This window comes from Scyliorhinus torazame, chromosome 9 (assembly GCF_047496885.1).
Source record: "Scyliorhinus torazame isolate Kashiwa2021f chromosome 9, sScyTor2.1, whole genome shotgun sequence".
Lineage (NCBI taxonomy): Eukaryota > Metazoa > Chordata > Chondrichthyes > Carcharhiniformes > Scyliorhinidae > Scyliorhinus > Scyliorhinus torazame.
In genome coordinates this window covers 214,824,089-214,843,971 of record NC_092715.1, presented here as the reverse complement: position 1 = coordinate 214,843,971, position 19,883 = coordinate 214,824,089, and the positions used below count along the sequence as shown (strand labels likewise).

The window sequence follows — 19,883 nt, the reverse complement described above, 5'->3', positions numbered from 1 at the left end:
TGCATGTAGAAATGGTACAGCAGTTATCATGGTGGATTTTAATCTACATGTCGATTGGTCTAACCAGGTCGGTCAAGGCAGCCTTGAGGAGGAGTTTACAGAATGTATCCGCGATAGTTTCCTAGAATAGTATGTAATGGAACCTACGAGGGAACAAGCGGTCCTAGATCTGGTCCTGTGTAATGAGACAGGATTGATTAATGATCTCATAGTTAGGGATCCTCTCGGAAGGAGCGATCACAATATGGTGGAATTTAAAATACAGATGGAGGGTGAGAAGGTAAAATCAAACACTAGTGTTTTGTGCTTAAACAAAGGAGATTATAATGGGATGAGAGAAAAGCTAGCTAAGGTAGACTGGGAGCAAAGAATTTATGGTGAAACAGTTGAGGAACAGTGGAGAATATTCCAAGTGATTTTTCACAGTGCTCAGCAAAGGTTTATACCAACAAAAAGGAAGGACAGTAGAAAGAGGGAAAATCGACCGTGGATATCGAAGGAAATAAGGGAGAGTATCAAATTGAAGGAAAAAGCATACAAAGTGGCAAAATTAGTGGGAGACTAGAGGACTGGGAAATCTTTAGGGGGCAACAGAAAGCTACTAAAAAAGCTATAAAAAAGAGTAAGATAGATTATGAGAGTAAACTTGCTCAGAATATAAAAACAGATAGTAAAAGTTTCTACAAATATATAAAACAAAAAAGAGTGGCTAAGGTAAATATTGGTCCTTTAGAGGATGAGAAGGGAGATTTAATAATGGGAGATGAGGAAATGGCTGAGGAACTGAACAGGTTTTTTGGGTCGGTCTTCATAGTGGAAGACACAAATAACATGCCAGTGACTGATAGAAATTAGGCTATGACAGGTGAGGACCTTTGATGATTGTTATCACTAATGAGGTAGTGATGGGCAAACTAATGGGGCTAAAGTTAGACAAGTCTCCTGGCCCTGATCGAATGCATCCCAGAGTGCTAAAAGAGATGGCTAGGGAAATTGCAAATGCACTAGTGATAATTTACCAAAATTCACTAGACTCTGGGGTGGTCCCGGCGGATTGGAAATTAGCAAACGTGACACCACTGTTTAAAAAAGGAGGTAGGCAGAAAGAGGGTAATTATAGGCCAGTGAGCTTAACTTCGGTAGTAGGGAAGATGCTGGAATCTATCATCAAGGAAGAAATAACGAGGCATCTGGATGGAAATTGTCCCATTGGGCAGACGCAGCATGGGTTCATAAAGGGCAGGTCGTGCCTAACTAATTTAGTGGAATTTTTTGAGGACATTACCAGTGCGGTAGATAACGGGGAGCCAATGGATGTGGTATATCTGGATTTCCAGAAAGCCTTTGACAAGGTGCCACACAAAAGGTTGCTGCATAAGATAAAGATGCATGGCATTAAGGGTAAAGTAGTAGCATGGATAGAGGATTGGTTAATTAATAGAAAGCAAAGAGTGGTGATTAATGGGTGTTTCTCTGTTTGGCAATCAATAGCTAGTGGTGTCCCTCAGGGATCAGTGTTGGGCCCACAATTGTTCACAATTCACATAGATGATTTGGAGTTGGGACCAAGGGCAATGTGTCCAAGTTTGCAGACGACACTAAGATGAGTGGTAAAGCAAAAAGTGCAGAGGATACTGGAAGTCTGCAGAGGGATTTGGATAGGTTAAATGAATGGGCTAGGGTCTGGCAGATGGAATACAATGTTGACAAATGTGAGGTTATCCATTTTGGTAGGAATAACAGCAAAAGGGATTATTATTTAAATGATAAAATATTAAAACATGCTGCTTGTGCAGAGAGACCTGGGTGTGGTAATGCATGAGTCGCCAAAACTTGGTTTACAGGTGCAACAGGTGATTAAGAAGGCAAATGGAATTTTGTCCTTCATTGCTAGAGGGATGGAGTTTAAGACTAGGGAGGTTGTGCTGCAATTGTATAAGGTGTTAGTGAGGCCACACCTGGAGTATTGTGTTCAGATTTGGTCTCCTTACTTGAGAAAGGACGTTCTGGCACTGGAGGGTGTGCAGAGGAGATTCACTAGGTTAATCCCAGAGCTGAAGGGGTTGGATTACGAGGAGAGCTTGAGTAGACTGGGTCTGTACTCGTTGGAATTTAGAAGGATGAGGGGGGATCTTATAGAAACATATAAAATTATGAAGGGAATAGATAGGGTAGATGCGGACAGGTTGTTTCCACTGGCGGGTGAAAGCAGAACTAGGGGGCATAGCCTCAAAATAAGGGGAAGTAGATTTAGGACTGAGTTTAGGAGGAACTTCTTCACCCCAAGGGTTGTGAATCTATGGAATTCCTTGCCCAGTGAAACAGTTGAGGTTCCTTCATTAAATGTTTTAAAGATAAAAATAGATCATTTTTTGAAGAATAAAGGGATTAAGGGTTATGGTGTTCGGGCCGGAAAGTGGAGCTGAGTCCACAAAAGATCAGCCATGATCTCATTGAATGGCGGAGCAGGCTCGAGGAGCCAGATGGCCTACTCCTGCTCCTTGTTCTTATGTTCTTATGTGCTTATGTTCTTATTCTACCACAAGATCAAACAGACCTTCCAGATCCACCCTGTCAAGACCTGTCAGGATCTCACATGCTCCAATCAAGTTGCCTCTTACTCTTCTAAATGCCAGCGGATACATCCTTTCCTCGTAAGACAATCTGCCCATAGTAAGAGTCTAGTAAACTTTCTCTGACCTGCTTCCAATGCATGTACAGCCTTTCTTAAATAAGGAGACCAATACAGTCCACAGTATTCATTTAGTTGCACTATTGCCCTGTATAACTGAAGTATAACCTTTTTTTATTCCTTGTTGAACCGTTGCTGACCATGTCATAGAATCCCTACAGTGCAGAAGGAGGCCATTCAGCCCTTCGAGTCTGCACTGACGCACCAAAAGAGCACCCTCCCCTAGGCCCACACCCCCTCCCTATCTCCGTAACCCCATAACCCTAAGTAACCTTTAAGACACTAAGGCGCAATTTAGCACAGCCAATCCAGCTAACGTACACATCTTGGACTGTGGGAGGAAACCGGAGCACCCGGAGGAAACCCACACAGGGTGCAGCAAGTTCTGGAGTACAAGTCTTTAGTACTATTGGAATCCTTCCTTCAGAGCATGTTACCAATGTGGGACCAGAAGTGGAAAAGACACTTGCTTCAGTGAGCTCCAGGGTCAGAATCTGCTTCTTATTCCGATGTCAGAGCCCCAGTTCCCCATGTAAAATTGAACCCAATGCTGTAGCTGATTTCTAGCAAATGGTTTCAAGAATTAGCATAACTTCCTCACTTTTATAATTCCTCCATTTATAAACCCATCGATCGTGTATGATTCTTTTTAGTAGCCATTTGCTAAATAGGTTGAAAAATATTGGTTTAAAAGCTACCTGACAGGAATCGACTCCCCCTTCTAAGAAGCCAGCACACAGCATCCTGTCAGTGATAGCATTTCCATAGCTAACATTGCAAATGTTCCCAGCGATGATGTCCACAACAGCTTTTTGAAGGATTGTTGGCAGTGGACCTAGAGAAAATAAATCAAATCTCTGCTCAGTCTTTCACGTTCTGTGCTATCTCCTCCCAAAAAAGCATTACATCTTGAGGAAAGCAAGGTAGCATAGCGGTTAGCACTGTGGCTTCACATCACCAGGGCCCCAGGTTTAATTCCCCGCTGGGTCACTGTCTGTGCGGAGTCTGCACGTTCTCCCTGTGTCTGCGTGGGTTCCTCCGGGTGCTCCGGTTTCCTCCCACAGTCCAAAGACGTGCAGGTTAGGTGGATTGGCCATGCTAAATTGCCCTTAGTCTCCAAAAAGGTTAGGAGGGGTTATTGGGTTAAGGGGATAGGGTAGAAGTGAGGGCTTAAGTGGGTCAGTGCAGACTCGATGGGCCGAATGGCCTCCTTCTGCACTGTATGTTCTATGAAACACATTAAGCTCACAAACCTTGCAGTAGGATAGGAAGAAAGACTGCACATTTGTATTTTGCCTTTCACAGCCACCGGATGTCATACAATAGAATCACAGAATTTACAGTGCAGAAGATGGCCATTCGGCCCATCTAGTCGACACCAGCCCTTGGAAAAAGCACCCCGATTCTGCGGGCCCCTAGGACCTACCTGGGGCCGTTGCCAGAGGCCCGCTTCGCCATTCTCCGCCCCGATCGGCCAAAGTCCCGACAGCATGGATCTAATATGGTCCAGCCGGTCGGGATTCTCACGTGGCGGCTGCCCTGGCTGGAGGCGGGCCGATTGGAGGCCAGGGGGAGGGCCGTATAGGTGGCCGGGGAATGTTTGTACGGGGGTTGAGAGTCGGGCGTGCGGCCGATCTGGGAGGTTTCTTTTTTGGGGCCAGCTCCACCATGGAGTCCGAGTCCGCCATGGAGCACGGCGCAGCCGCTGGAGGCCGGCGTCATCAGCATGCGTGACCGCCGACCCGGACGTGTTGGGGCCCGTATCTGCAGCAACAGCTGCTAGATTCGCCACGGGTCCCTGCTAGTCTCCTGCAGGGCTAGGAATTTGTGGCCCAGAGAGAAGGAATTACCTGTACATCCCAACCCCAAGGTGAGCACTTTGGTGATAGTGACCATAATTCGATTACGTTTACTTCAGTGATGGAAAGGGATAGGTATATACCGCAGGGCAAGAGTTATATCTGGGGGAAAGGCAATTATGATGCGATGAGGCAAGACTTAGGATGCATCGGATGGAGAGGAAAACTGCAGAGGGTGGGCACAATGGAAATGTGGAGCTTGTTCAAGGAACAGCTACTGCGTGTCCTTGATAAGTATGTACCTGTCAGGCACGGAGAAAGTGGTCGAGCAAGGGAACCGTGGTTTACTAAAGCAGTCGAAACACTTGTCAAGAGGAAGAAGGAGGCTTATGTAAAGATGAGACATGAAGGTTCAGTTAGGGCGCTAGAGAGTTACAAGTTAGCTAGGAAGGACCTAAAGAGAGAGCTAAGAAGAGCCAGGAGGGGACATGAGAAGTCTTTGGCAGGTAGGATCAAGGATAACCCTAAAGCTTTCTATAGATATGTCAGGAATAAACGAATGACAAAGGTAAGAGTAGGGCCAGGCAAGGACAGTAGCGCAAAGTTGTGCGTGGAGTCCGAGGAGATAGGAGAGGTGCTAAATGAATATTTTTCGTCAGTATTCACACAGGAAAAAGATAATGTTGTTGAAGAGAATACTAAGATTCAGGCTACTACTAGACTAGAAGGGCTTGAGGTTCATAAGGAGGAAGTGTTAGCAATTCTGCAAAATTTGAAAATAAATAAGTTCCCTGGGCCGGATAGGATTTATCCTAGGATTCTCTGGAAAGCTAGGGAGGAGATTGCTGAGCCTTTGGCTTTGATCTTTAAGTCATCTTTGTCTACAGGAGTAGTGCCAGAAGACTGGAGGATAGCAAATGTTGTCCCCTTGTACAAGAAGGGGAGTAGAGACAACCCCGGTAACTGTAGACCAGTGAGCCTTACTTCTGTTGTGAGCAAAATCTTGGAAAGGTTTATCAGAGATAGGATGTATAATCATCTGGAAAGGAATAATTTGATTAGAGATAGCCAACACGGTTTTGTGAAGGGTAGGTCGTGCCTCACAAACCTTATTGAGTTCTTTGAGAAGGTGACCAAACAGGTGGATGAGGGTAAAGCAGTTGATGTGGTGTATATGGATTTCAGTAAAGCATTTGATAAGGTTCCCCGCGGTAGGCTACTGCAGAAAATACGGAGGCATGGAATTCAGGGTGATTTAGCAGTTTGGATCAGAAATTGGCTAGCTGGAAGAAGACAAAGGGAGGTGGTTGATGGGAAATGTTCAGACTGGAGTCCAGTTACTAGTGGTGTACCACAAGGATCTGTTTTGGGGCCACTGCTGTTTGTAATTTTTATAAATGACCTGGAGGATGGCGTATAAGGATGGGTGAGTAAATGTGCAGATGACACTAAAGTCGGTGGAGTTGTGCACAGTATGGAAGGAGGGATAGAGTTACAGGGGGACATAGATAAGCTGCAGCGCTGTGTTGAGAGGTGGCAAATGGAGTTTAATGCAGAAAAGTGTGCGGTGATTCATTTTGGAAGGAATACCAGGAAGACAGAGTACTGGGCTAATGGTAAGATTCTTGGCAGTGAGGATGAGCAGAGAGATCTCGGTGTCCATGTACATAGATCCCTGAAAGTTGCCACCCAGGTTGAGAGGGTTGTTAAGAAGGCGTACGGTGTGTTAGCTTTTATTAGTAGAGGGATTGAGTTTCGGAGCCATGAGGTCATGTTGCAGCTGTACAAAACTCTGGTGCGGCCGCATTTGGAGTATTGCGTGCAATTCTGGTCGCCGCATTATAGGAAGGATGTGGAAGCATTGGAAAAGGTGCAGAGGAGATTTACCAGAATGTTGCCTGGTATGGAGGGAAGATCTTATGAGGAAAGGCTGAGGGACTTGAGGCTATTTTCGTTAGAGAGAAGAAGGTTAAGAGGTGACTTAATTGAGGCATACAAGATGATCAGAGGATTGGATAGGGTGGACAGTGAGAGCCTTTTTCCTCGGATGGTGATGTCTAGCACGAGGGGACATAGCTTTAAATTGACAGGAGATAGATATTGGACAGATGTCAGAGGTAGGTTCTTTACTCAGAGAGTAGTAAGGGCGTGGAATGCCCTGCCTGCAACAGTAGTGGACTCGCTAACACTAAGGGCATTCAAATGGTCATTGGATAGACATATGGACGATAAGGGAATAGTGTAGATGGGCTTTAGAGTGGTTTCACAGGTCGGCGCAACATCGAGGGCCGAAGGGCCTGTACTGCGCTGTAATGTTCTATGTTCTATGTTCTAACTTCTCCACAATTTTGATGGCCGTGTGGGGATATATGGCGAGATTCTCTGATCCTGAGGCTAAGTGTTGACGCCATCGTAAACGCCGTCGCGTTTCCTAACGGCGTCAACATGGCCTCAGGATCAGCAATTCTGATCGCTCCAGCTGCCGTTCCCAGCGTCAACTGTGTGCCGCAGAGTCTGTGCATGCGCAGTGGCTCCCTTCTTCGCGCCGGCCCCGGCGCAACATTGCGTAGGGCGACAGAGGCCAGCGCGGAAGAAAGGAGGCCCCCAGCCTGTGAGGCTGTGAGGCCACAGAGGAGCCCCCACAACAGGCCGCCTCCGGACCCTTCCACGCTGAGGTCCAGCTGGGTAAAACCTGGTTAGAACGGCACCGGTGGGACTTGTTTGTTTTTTTACGTCCGCTCAGCCCATCCCGGGCGGAGAATCGCCGGGGGCTGGCGTGAATCCCGCCCCCGCTGGTTGCTGAAGCCTCCGGCACCGGAGATTCGGCGGGGGCGGGAATCGCGCCGCGCCGGTTGGCGGGCCCCCCCTGCTGGATTCTCTGGCCCGGATGGGCCGAAGTCCCGCCGATAAATTGCCTGTCCCGCCGGCGTGGATTAAACCACCTTTTGAACGGCGGGACAAGGTGGCGCGGGCGGGCTCCGGGGTCCTGGGGGGCGCGCGGGGCGATCTGGCCCCGGGGGGTGCCCCCACGGTGGCCTGGCCCGCGATCGGGGCCCACCGATCCGTGGGTGGGCCTGTGCCGTGGGGGCACTCTTTCCCTTCCGCCTCCGCCACGGTCTCCACCATGGCGGAGGCGGAAGAGACTCCCTCCACTGCACATGCGCGGGAAACTGTCAGCGGCCGCTGACGCTCCCGCGCATGCGCCACCCGGGGATGTCATTTCCGCGCCAGCTGGCGGGGCAACAAAGGCCGTTTCCTCCAGCTGGCGGGGCAGAAATTCCTCCGGCGTCGGCCTAGCCCCTCAATGTTGGGGCCCGGCCCCCAAAGATGCGGAGCATTCCGCACCTTTGGGGCGGCTCGATGCCCGTCTGATTGGCGCCGTTTTGGGCGCCAGTCGGCGGACATCGCGCCGTTTCGGGAGAATTTCGCCCCTGAACTGCAAAAGGTTTAGGCAGCAAAATGAGAAGACAGATTTATTCACACTGTCATTTAGCAAATCAACTTAAATAGTTCGCGAAATTCTCCGGTATCGGTGTGATTTCAGCAGCGGTGAGGGCAGCACGGTAGCATTGTGGATAGCACAATTGCTTCACAGCTCCAGGGTCCCAAGTTCGATTCCGGCTTGGGTCACTGTCTGTGCGGAGTCTGCACATTCTCCCCGTGTGTGCGTGGGTTTCCTCCGGTTGCTCCGGTTTCCTCCCACAGTCCAAAGATGTGCAGGTGAGGTGGATTGGCCATGCTAAATTGCCCTTAGTGTTCAAAATTGCCCTTGGTGCTGGGTGGGGTTACTGGCTTATGGGGATAGGGTGGAAGTGTGGGCTTGGGTAGGGTGCTCTTTCCAAGAGCTGGTGTAGACTCGATGGGCCGAATGGCCTCCTTCTGCACTGTAAATTCTATGATTCTATGTCCGCCGACTGGCGCCAAAAACGGCGCAAATCAGACCGGCATCGCGCCGCCCCAAATGTGCGGAATCCTCCGCCCCTTGACCGGCCGAACCCTCATCTTCAGGGGCTAGGCCCACGCCGGACTGATTTCTGCCCCGCCAGCTGGCGGAAAAGACCTTTGGTGCCCCGCCAGCTGGTGCGGAAATGACATTGCCGGGCGGCGCATGCGCGGGAGCGTTAGCGGCCGCTCACGGCATCCCCGCGCATGCGCTGTGGAGGGAGTCTCTTCCGCCTCCGCCATGGTGGAGACCGTGGCGAAGGCGGAAGGAAAAGAGTGCCCCCACGGCACAGGCCCGCCCGCGGATGGGTGGGCTCCGATCGCGGGCCACGCCACCGTGGGGGCACCCCCCGGGGCCAGACCGCCCCGCGCCCCCCCCCCCCCAGGACCCCGGAGTCCGCCCGCGCCGCCTTGTCCCACCGGTAAGAGAGTTTAATCAACGCCGGCGGGACAGGCATTCTAGCAGCGGGACTTCGGCCCATCCGGGCCGGAGAATCACGGGGGGGGGGCCCGCCAACCGGTGCGCCGCGATTCCTACCCCTGCCGAATCTCCAGTGCCAGAAAATTCGGCAACCGGCAGGGGCGGGATTCATGCCCGGCCCCCGGCGATTCTCCGACCCGGCGGGGGGTCGGAGAATCTCGCCCAAAATTTCAATATGTATCGCCTGCTGCTAATTCTCCCCTTCCCCTTCAGAATGAAGAAAGGGGCCTGGATTCTCCGATTCTGAGGCTCTCCGGGATTCTCCGAACCCCCGCCGGGTCGCAGAATCCCGGAGGGGGGGGGGGGGGCAGCGTGAATCCTGACCCACCGCCCCGATGCCGGCTGCCATATTCTCTGGCGCCAGTTTTCGAGCGGGGGCGGGGTTCACGCCATGCCGGTCGGGGGCCGTTGGTAGCGGCCCCCCCCGGCAATTCTCCGGGCCCCGATGGGCTGAGCGGGTGTCTGTTTTTGCCCAGTCCTGCTGGCATGGGTTACGCATGGTCCCACACGGCGGGACCTGGCAGGTAAGTCGGCGGGAGTGGTCCTCGGGGGTGCGCGGGAGGATCCGACCCTGGGGTGCCCCCACGGTGGCCTGGCACGCAATTGGGACCCACTGATCTGTGGGCAGGCCTGTGCCGTGGGTGCACTCCTTCCTTCCGCGCCAGTCCCTGTAGGGTTTCACCATTGCTGGCGCGGAGAAGACAACCCCCTGCGCATGCGCCACAATACGCCGGCCGGTCTGCGCATGCGCAGAACCACGCCAGCAGTTCCACGCATGCGCGAGATCACGCTGGCCTTCGGTGCATGCACGAACTCGCACAGTCCATTCAGCACCGGCTGGAGTGGTGCCAACCCCTCCGCCGTCCACCTAGCCACCAAAAGTGCGGAGAATTCCGCACTTTTGGGGCTATTGATGCCGGAGTGGTTGGCGCCGGTTCTCCCGCAGGTGTGGGGTCTTAGACCCCGGAAAGGAGAACCCCTCCCTGCATCCCCATGCCGGTGTGGGAACGGTGACGATACCCCATTTTGCTGGGAACTAACATGCCGGAGCGTAGACCACCCTGCTATCGCTGCCGATATGGCCTGGAGAATTGCCGGGTCCATAGCCGCGCATGCGCACGGCGGCAACCTGCAGCGGTTTCGCCGTACAACATGGCGCCAGCCGCATGTGGACCCAGCCTGCCAGATAGTGCCCCCCTGCAACCCCCCTCGCCACTCCCCAACCACCCCCCCACCAGTCACCCCAGCCCTTGCCGAAGTCCCCCTGGTCAGCGGAACAGCTTCCCCTCCCAACTGTGGTGACGCTGGACACAGTCCGCAGCCGCCACGCGACTGTGGTGATATGTATTACTGTAAATACACAAGGGGTTAAAGCAAATACACTAAGACTAAATAAACACTAGAGGGAGCACCGGAGACATCATGACACACAGACATTCAACCAATAGGTCAGTAAGATAGGACACGACCAATGGGCAGTCAAGACACACCCACAGGTGACACTACCACAAGGGGGCAACCCATATAAAAGGACAGGGCACACATGCTCTTTCTCTTTCCACAGGCGACACTCAGAGAAACAGGGGCAGATCAGGAAGCATCACACCCACCGCATGGATTAGAGCAGACTGGTTAATAAGATTGAGTTACTATATCAAGATTAGCAGGAGAGTCGAACTCAAGTAGGAGAATTGTTAACTGTTCAATAAATGTGTTAAACCTGTCTCCAAGTCTGAACCTTCCTTTGTCAGAGCATACATCAAGGAAGCAGCTTATGCTACATGAAGAAGCATAACACAACATGGTACCAGTCGTCCCACGCCATCAGGGGAACAGAGCATCGGGGAGAGCCTCAGGTGATGTCCTGAGGCCGTCCCAATGACGTGCGGTGTACTCAGCGATGACGCTGTTTTTGAGGGGGCAGAGCATCTGATAAACAGCGCTGCTCCGATTTCAGTGTGAAAACGGATTCCCCGGCAAATCGCCAAACGCGATTTCGGGTTCGGCAATCGGAGAATCCAGCCCCTCGTATCTCACATTCACCCCTCCAGATCACCAACACGCATATTCAAATACCACAGCTTTAGTTTCACTTTATAACTTCGCAACAAGTCAAATCATTTGTCAACTGACCTCGGTAAGAAAGAGTCCCCCATCCTGTGATTGAGCAGCTTTTCCCAACAGGAAAGACCTGGTTACCCGATGGGAGGCAAACTGGCCGGATGACATCTGTGAAGTCGAGAGGGGAGGAAAGCTCCAGAACTGCGATGTCAAAATCATTCTCATCTGGACGGTACCTTGGATGGCTGATGATTGTTTTGATGTTTCGGGCAATGCCCATTCGTACATTAACTGAGCCCATGTAAGCTGTCCAAATTGATGGATTGCTGTTTGTTCTTTAAATAAACAGGGACAATAAAATATGAATGACATTGTGACAAGCATTAACTTAAATTCTATCAGCCTTTATAAAAGGTGCATTACAAAATTCAGTTTTATAAGCTTCTATCATTCACAACTCTATACTATACCATCATGTCTTGCTCAGATTTTAGATCAGAGACTGATGTTGAAGTGATTCATGTTTGGACCAAACAGGACATGGCTTGAGTATTAACATCCTCCGTGTTTCTATATTGTTTGCGTAAAAAGTGAGGTTTATCAAAAAAAGAGATTAGGGTAATTTGGTATTTCAACCCTTTGAGCTTGCTCCGCCATTCAATCAGGTCATGTCTGATCTCTTCCTGGTCTCAAATCCACCTCCCCACCTGTTCCCCATATCCCTTCAACCCATTTTTAAAATCAGAAATGTATCTATCGCCTTTTTAAAAAACCATTTAATGACTTAAATTCCACAGCACTAAAGGGCAGCGAGTTCCACAAATTCTCTACCCTCTGTGAGAAATAGTTCCTCCTCATCTCAGTTCTAAATCTCAACCTATATCTGTGACCTCTCGTATTCGCACCAGTCGTCAGAATGAGCAATTCACTTTGTGTCATTCCCCTGCCTTTTCCCCGTAACCCTGCACAGTCTTCCTCTTCAGCTAACGGTCTAATCCCCTTTTGAGTACCTCGATTGAACCTGCCTCCACCACACTCTCAGGCAGAGCGTTCCAGACCTGAGCCGCTCGCTGTGTGAAAAGGCATTTTTTTCATATCACTTTTGCTTCTTTCGCCAGTTACTTTAAATCTGTGCCCTCTCATTTTCGATCCTTTAATAGGCGGAGGCAGTTTCTCCTTATCAACTCTGTGCTCAGCCTTCTTGATTTTGATTAGTTCTATCAAATCTCCTCTCGGCCTCCTCTGCTCCAAGGAAAATATCCTAACTTCTCCAATCTATCTTCATAACTTTAGTTTCTCATCCCTGGAAACATGCTTGGAATTATTTTCTGCGCCCTCGCAAATGCCTTTACATCCTTTGTAAAGTGCGGTGCCCCGACTGGACGCTATACTCCATAAGTTCAGCATAACCTCCGAGCCCTCTATGCCGCTAATAATACAGCTTAGGATACTGCTTGCTTTTATTAACTGCTCCCGCAACCTGTCCTGCCGCCTTTAATGATGCACATATTGTTGCCTTTTCTGTGGCTCTGCTATAACTATGGCAGTCAGTGAGGTTTCCCTCCTTTCTTTGGATATCTATATTCTAATGCTCAGAGTCGCCAGGTATCAAGTGATACCACCACAAGGTTCAACCGGCTATCGATCCAAGAGCCAAACACCAGTTAGTTAGTTCAAGGTCAAGGGTACTTTATTTACACTCACAATTCGTCAGGCAACATAAACACTACTAGTTAACTACACCTATCGACTAAGGCAACCTGTACTTAACTTCAGGCATCCGGCATAGGTCAGAGGAACAGTGGCCGTTTTTCGATTCTGGATCTATTGAGTCTGGAGACGTAACTGTTGCTCAGCTGGGCTCATCCGCCTGGTAGCAGGAGTTGAACTTGGACTTGCTTCTGGTGGTGCTGCGATTGGAGATGGTCGGTGCCGGGGGGCCAGGTCCAAACAAGGACGAATGCATGGTGGACTCTCTTCTTATACTGGGGGTTTTTCGCGCTCTTTCGGGCAGTCCTTCAGTTTTGACCCCATTAATTAGGTGATCCCTGATCACTATATTCGATTTCGAACCAATAAATGGGCGGGTGCCTGGATGGCTGGGCGTGTCCCAAGCGGTCACGGACCCTGTTGTTTACGCTTCCCTGGAACAGGATGTGGCGTCGAAATGTCTGGGACTGTACCCGTTGCTCAAGTACCAGTCCTTTGTCTTGGTGGAGATGGGCCATCAAATGCTAATCGGCCCATCAAAATGCTAATTGGTCGGAGTTTCGATACCGTCTGGATTCCTCACTTGCAAATATACATTTCAGGCTCTGAGCCTGCCTGAATCTTGCTCTGTCCATTTTACCCACTATGCTTTGCGAGCTTCTCTGTTCCTGGTTGTAAGTGACCATCCCAGATGGCTACAATATACAACCAGATCCCTCTGCTCCTGCACTCTGTTTGGAGTTGAACTCATTATTTTATATTGTCTCTCCATTTCCCAAAGCCCTACACCTGTTTCCTTCTCAAGTATATATCAATTCCCTTTTGAATATCTGTGACTGTCAAATAAATCTTTATTTTTGGGATCATCGCGTGTAGCGTTGTCTCAAAGTCTTGCACTACGCTTGTGATGTACCATTGATTTCAGACGCTGCAATGACATGTCAAGTGCATGAGGCCATAAGCAGGTGAAATCATGGGCGAAATTCTCCCCCAACGGCGCGATGTCCGCCGACTGGCGCCAAACACGGCACCAATCAGACGGGCATCGCGCCGGCCCAAAGGTGCGGAATGCTCCGCATCTTTGGCGGCCTAGCCCCAACATTGAGGGGCTAGGCCGATGCCGGAGGGATTTCCGCCCCGTCAGCTGGCGGAAATGGCGTTTGTTGCCCCGCCAACTGGCGCGGAAATGCGGCGCATGCGCGGGAGCGTCAGCGGCCACTGTCAGCGGCCGCTGTCAGTTTCCCGCGCATGCGCAATGGGGAGTCTCTCTTCCACCTCCGCCATGGTGGAGGCCGTAGCGGAGGCGGAAGGGAAAGAGTGCCCCCACGGCACAGGCCCGCCCGCGGATCGGTGGGCACCGATCGCGGGCCAGGCCACCGTGGGGGCACCCCCCGGGGTCAGATCGCCCCGCGCCCCCCCCCAGGACCCCAGAGCCCACCCACGCCGCCTGGTCCCGCCGGTAAATACCAGGTTTGATTTACGCCGGCGGGACAGGGAATTTCTAGGCGGGACTTCGGCCCATACGGGCCGGAGAATCCAGCGGGGGTCCCGCCAACCGGCGCGGCCCGATTCCCGCCCCCGCCCAATCTCCGGTACCGGAGACTTCGGCGGGGGCGGGGGCGGGATTCACGGTGGCCTACGGCCATTCTCCGACCCGGCGGGGGGTCGGAGAATGACGCCCCATGTCTTGCCCATTATTGCCCTGCACTGTTGCTTGATGCAGTTATCTGAGTGGCTCTGTTGTAGACCCAGCAAAACAGAGAGGAAACATGCCCATCTCTTATGCCAATTCATCCCAGTTTTGCCTCATATTCACCAATGGTCTGTTAATGAAATAACAAACCAAAGGATTAGGTGGAATATTATGTTATGTTATGTTGAAGAATTGAATCACAAAAAATGATTATTATTCTGCAATAGGTACGTATAAACATTCAAGATCATAGATCATAGAATTTACAGTGCAGAAGGAGGCCACTCGGCCCAGCGTGTCTGCACCGGCCCTTGGAAAGAGCACTCACTTAAGGCCACGCCTCCACATCCCAGTAACACCATCTAACCTTTTTGGACACTGAGGGCAATTTATCATGGCCAATCCACCTTAATGCACATCTTTGGACTGTGGGAGGAAACCGGAGCACCCGGAGGAAACCCACGCAGACATGGGGAGAACATGCAGACTGCGTACAGACAGTGACCCAAGCCGGGAACCTGGGACCCTGGAGCTGTGAAGCAACTGTGCTAACCAATGTGCTACCGTGTAGCCCCCTTCAAAAACAAATGTAAAATATGTTTCTGTAACTTGTATGTATACAGTTATTATCATTACAATGTTCTGTTATTCAACAAATACTGCTTACTTTTATCATTTTAATGGGAGAAGTGATGCAAAACTTCAGTTAACAAATTCATTTAAAACTGGAAGTGCTGCTGAAGAGATGGATTCTCATTTCAGACATTCGCCATACACACATACTCACCATATGGGACACCATGGGCGAAATTCTCCGTTATCGGCAGAAACTCCGCCGATCGGCGCAAAAAACGGCGCAAATCCCACTTGCGTCACGTCATAAAAATGGGCCGATAGTCTGCGGCCCGAAATGGGCTAGCAGCGACGTAACGGGATCCGCGCTTGCGCAGTGGTTCACGCCGTGCAGCGTCATACGCGCTGCACGGCGTGACGGCTCATAAGGCCGCGCAGCTCCCCCCCACCCGACCGGAACAGCCGACCGCAACACCCGACTTGATGGCTGGCCGTCGCTCAGCCCCGAGGTTCGAGTCACGCGATGTGGAGGCGCTCCTGGATGCGGTGGAGCAGAGGAGGGACGCCCTGTATCCCGGGCACGGCCGCAGAGTTGCCCCACGCCACAGCCGGCGTCTGTGGAGGGAGGTGGCAGAGGCCGTCACCGCTGTGGCCCTAACACCACGGACAGGCACCCAGTGCCACAAGAAGGTGAACGACCTCGTCAGAGCAGGCAGGGTGAGCCTCCCCCATATCCCCCATATCCCCTCTCCCCCAAATCCCCCCCTCCCCCATATCCCCCCCTCCCCCATATCCCCCATATCCCCCCTCCCCCATATCCCCCCTCCCCCATATCCCCCATATCCCCCATATCCCCCCTCCCCCATATACCCCATATTCCCCCCTCCCCCATATCCCCCCTCCCCCATATCCCCCATATCCCCCCTCCCCCATATCCCCCCTCCCCCATATCCCCCATATCCCCCCTCTACCATATCCCCCATATTCCCCCCTCCCCCATATCCCCCATATCCCCCCTCCCCCATATCCCCCATATCCCCCTCCCCATATCCCCCATATTCCCCCCTCCCCCATATCCCCCCTCCCCCATATCCCCCATATCCCCCCTCCCCCATATCCCCCTCCCCCATATCCCCCATATCCCCCCTCCCCCATATCCCCCATATCCCCCTCCACCATATCCCCCATATTCCCCCCTCCCCCATATCCCCCAAATCCCCCCTCCCCATATCCCCCCTCCCCCATATCCCCCCTCCCCCATATCCCCCATATCCCCCATATCCCCCCTCCCCCATATCCCCCCTCCCCATATCCCCCATATCCCCCATATCCCCCCTCCCCATATCCCCCATATTCCCCCCTCCCCCATATCCCCCCTCCCCCATATCCCCCATATCCCCCCCCATATCCCCCCTCCCCCATATCCCCCATATCCCCCCTCTACCATATCCCCCATATTCCCCCCTCCCCCATATCCCCCATGTTCCCCCTCCCCCATATCCCCCATATCCCCCCTCCCCCATATCCCCCATATTCCCCCCTCCCCCATATCCCCCCTCCCCCATATCCCCCATATCCCCCCTCCCCCATATCCCCCCTCCCCCATATCCCCCCTCCCCCATATCCCCCATATCCCCCCTCCACCATATCCCCCATATTCCCCCCTCCCCCATATCCCCCATATCCCCCCTCCCCCATATCCCCCCTCCCCCATATCCCCCATATTCCCCCCTCCCCCATATCCCCCATATCCCCCCTCCCCCATATCCCCCCTCCCCCATATCCCCCATATTCCCCCCTCCCCCATATCCCCCATATCCCCCCTCTCCCATATCCCCCCTCCCCCATATCCCCCATATCCCCCATATCCCCCCTCCCCCATATCCCCCATATCCCCAAGTGAATCCAGCCCTAACCTTAACCTCTGCAATGCACGCGCAACCGATGGCGTGCATTCACATACCTGCCTAACACTGTTGCCTTTTACCCCTGCCACCACCCCCTCCCCCCCCCCCCCCCCCCCCCAGGAGAAGCGCGCACACAACAATAGGGAGCATGTGAGGACTGGAGGAGGGCCCGCTGATGAGAGGCCACTGACCGTACACGAGGAAAGGGCCCTGGAACTGGCTGGCGGACCTGAGGACCGGGAGGTTGCTGATGCAGAGGTCGGGGCCCCACGAGCAAGTGAGCCACCAACAGCCCGTCCCCATATCCCCCCTCCCCTATATCCCCCTCTCCCGTATCACCTGATCACTGCCTGATGTCTAACCATGCATGCTTCATTGTGTATCGCAGGACCAAACGTCCAGGCACCCATCCCCGCAGATGCAGACCGCCCGCAGGATGCCCCTCGGAGACCACGGGAGACGGAGAGACCCGCACCCTCCAGCATGCGACGCCCGCAGGATGCCCCTCGGAGACCACGGGAGACGGAGAGACCCGCACCCTCCAGCATGCGACGCCCGCAGGATGCCCCTCGGAGACCACGGGAGGCGGAGAGACCCGGACCCTCCAGCATGCGACGCCCGCAGGATGCCCCTCGGAGACCACGGGAGACGGAGAGACCCGGACCCTCCAGCATGCGACGCCCGCAGGATGCCCCTCGGAGACCACGGGAGACGGAGAGACCCGGACCCTCCAGCATGCGACGCCCGCAGGATGCCCCTCGCACACCACGGGAGACGGAGAGACCTGGAGCAACAGGGAGACGACACCCCCGTCACATGCGGGAGCGACCACCCAGCGATGAGGGGGGCAGCCACAGGCCCCCGTCACATCCGAGCCAGGACACCACTACCCAGGACACCACTATCCAGGACACCCCTACCCGGGACACCACTACCCAGGACACCCCTACCCGGGACAGCACTGCCCAGGACACCCCTACCCGGGACAGCACTACCCGGGACAGCACTACCCGGGACAGCACTACCCAGGACACCCCTACCCGGGAAGACGAAATACTGGACAGTGACTCAGAGTGGATGGGTGGAGACGAACCCCCACCCCAAAGTGCCATGGACTCAGAGTAGGACGAAGAGCACGACACAACGCCACTGTTGTCACCAACACCCTCCACCATCGCAGAAACACTCACCACGGTTGGGCACTTTAGTGATGAGGCGTCTGGTACACTCACTGGTGCGCACAACACAGCCGTCCCGGTACAGCAGGTGGAGGTAGGAGCAGCAGAGGGACCGGGCGGTCGGAGGGCAGCCCAGGCCAAGCGAACATCTGCCGCCCAGATGGATCCCGGGTTCCTGCAGTTACCACACCCACACATAGATCCGATGCAACCACCGACACGGAGACAAGCGAATAGGGTTACGGGTGGCTTGCGGCGGCTGCGGTCGCAGGTGGAGGAGTCCACCCGCGTCCAGGAGCTGGGAGTGGTCCCGGTCATGCGTGCCACCCAGGCTGACACCGCACGGATGGCGTCCGCGGTGGAGGCAATGGGTGCGACGGTGTCAGACATGGGGAACGGTTTGCGAGGCCTGGGGCCTTCCGTGCAGGCGGCGTCTGTGGCCCAGGAAATGGCTGCCCTCTCACAGGAGGCCATGAGCCAGTGCCAGCGCCAGATGGCAGAGGCGCTCAACGCCATAGCCCAGTCTCAGCAGGCCATGGCCCAGTCTCAGCAGGCCATGGCCCAGTCTCAGCAGGCCATAGCCCAGTCTCTGCAGGCCATGGCCCAGTCTCTGCAGGCCATGGCCCAGTCTCTGCAGGCCATGGCCCAGTCTCAGCAGGCCATCGCTGAGGGCATCGGCGCCAGTGGCCATGTGCGAGCTGGCGTCGCACTGTCGCAGACAGGGTTCGACAACCCCCTGGGCTCCATGGCTGCAAACCTGCAGACCCCTGTCGATACCAGCACGGGCCTCCAGGACTGGCAGCGCCAGATGTCGGGGGCGCGTCGGATGGCCAGTCCGTTCGCATCCCCCACCCATGTAGAGGCCTGGGGGCCATCGGGCACCCCGAGGGAGGAGGAGGTGGTGTGGTCCGTCCCGGCTCCCTCTGTAGGGGAGGTCCCGGTACACCGCGACACCTCGGACTCCCCCCCTTCCGTCCCAGGTGCATCGGGTGGTCAACGGGCAGGACAGGCTGGCAGCTCGCCATCCCAGTCGCCCGGGCCGCAGCCTGGCCCATCTAGGCCAGGACGCCCCAGGAAACGGCCGCCAAAGGGATCCAGTGTCAGAGGGCAGGAATCACAGGAGTCCACCTCCAGTTCTGCTGTACCGTCTGGGGAACCACGTAGACGTAGTCAAAGGGCCCGTAAGGCCAAACAATTAGACACTGAATAAGTTGGCACGGGTGCAGGGCACAGATGAGTTTTAGGCGCTAGGGCACGTGCATGAACTCCTTTGGTTATTAAAGTCAATGTTACACCTACCGAAGCTGCCTTTGTGCTCTGTCCAAAGTGTGCGGGGGTGTCATGTACGTTGAGCGCAAGTGTGTGTGTGAGGGGTGGTCTTACCTCAGCCCCAGGTGAGTCTGCCCCCTTCCCCCTGGGCCGCCATCAACATCCCCCGGGCAGAGGACGGGACCGTGCGCTGCAGTGTCACAGCCGCATGCAGGGATGGTCCGGGTGGATGGTGGTACTGTGGCCATGGGTCAGACATAGTCCAACGATGTAGAGCCAGGAGCTCATCGGAGGCGGGTTGTTATCATTCTCCATGGCCTGCGATAGACACGCGTCCACCCGCAACTGGGTGAGCCCGGCCCGTTGTGCCGCCGGTGGATCGGCAATTGGGGGTGGGGGGGTGGTGTGCATGCGGGTGGGGTGTGTGGGGTTGGGGAGGGGGGTGAGGGTGCTGGGTGGGTGGATGGGTGGGGGGTGTGGGTGGTCGGCTGTTGTCATGGTGTGCGGTCTGTGGCCATACTACCCGATTCCCACGCCCATCTAGTCAGTGAAGCGGGCGTCTATCAGTCTGTCCCGTG

At 53.9% G+C, this 19,883-nt stretch overlaps 1 protein-coding gene across 6 annotated transcripts in view; it reads right to left on the bottom strand.

Moving 5' to 3' along the window:
• Positions 1–19,883, bottom strand: part of LOC140429730 (transmembrane protease serine 11B-like) — a 142,282-nt gene that overhangs the window by 10,932 nt on the left and 111,467 nt on the right. For all 6 annotated transcript variants that reach the window (XM_072517072.1, XM_072517068.1, XM_072517073.1 and 3 more), the window contains 2 exons: positions 11,048–11,310; positions 3,391–3,527 (listed from right to left, as the gene is read on the bottom strand). In XM_072517072.1, coding sequence (XP_072373173.1) covers positions 3,391–3,527; positions 11,048–11,310 — 400 coding nt within the window. The remainder of the gene's footprint in view (positions 1–3,390; positions 3,528–11,047; positions 11,311–19,883) is intronic.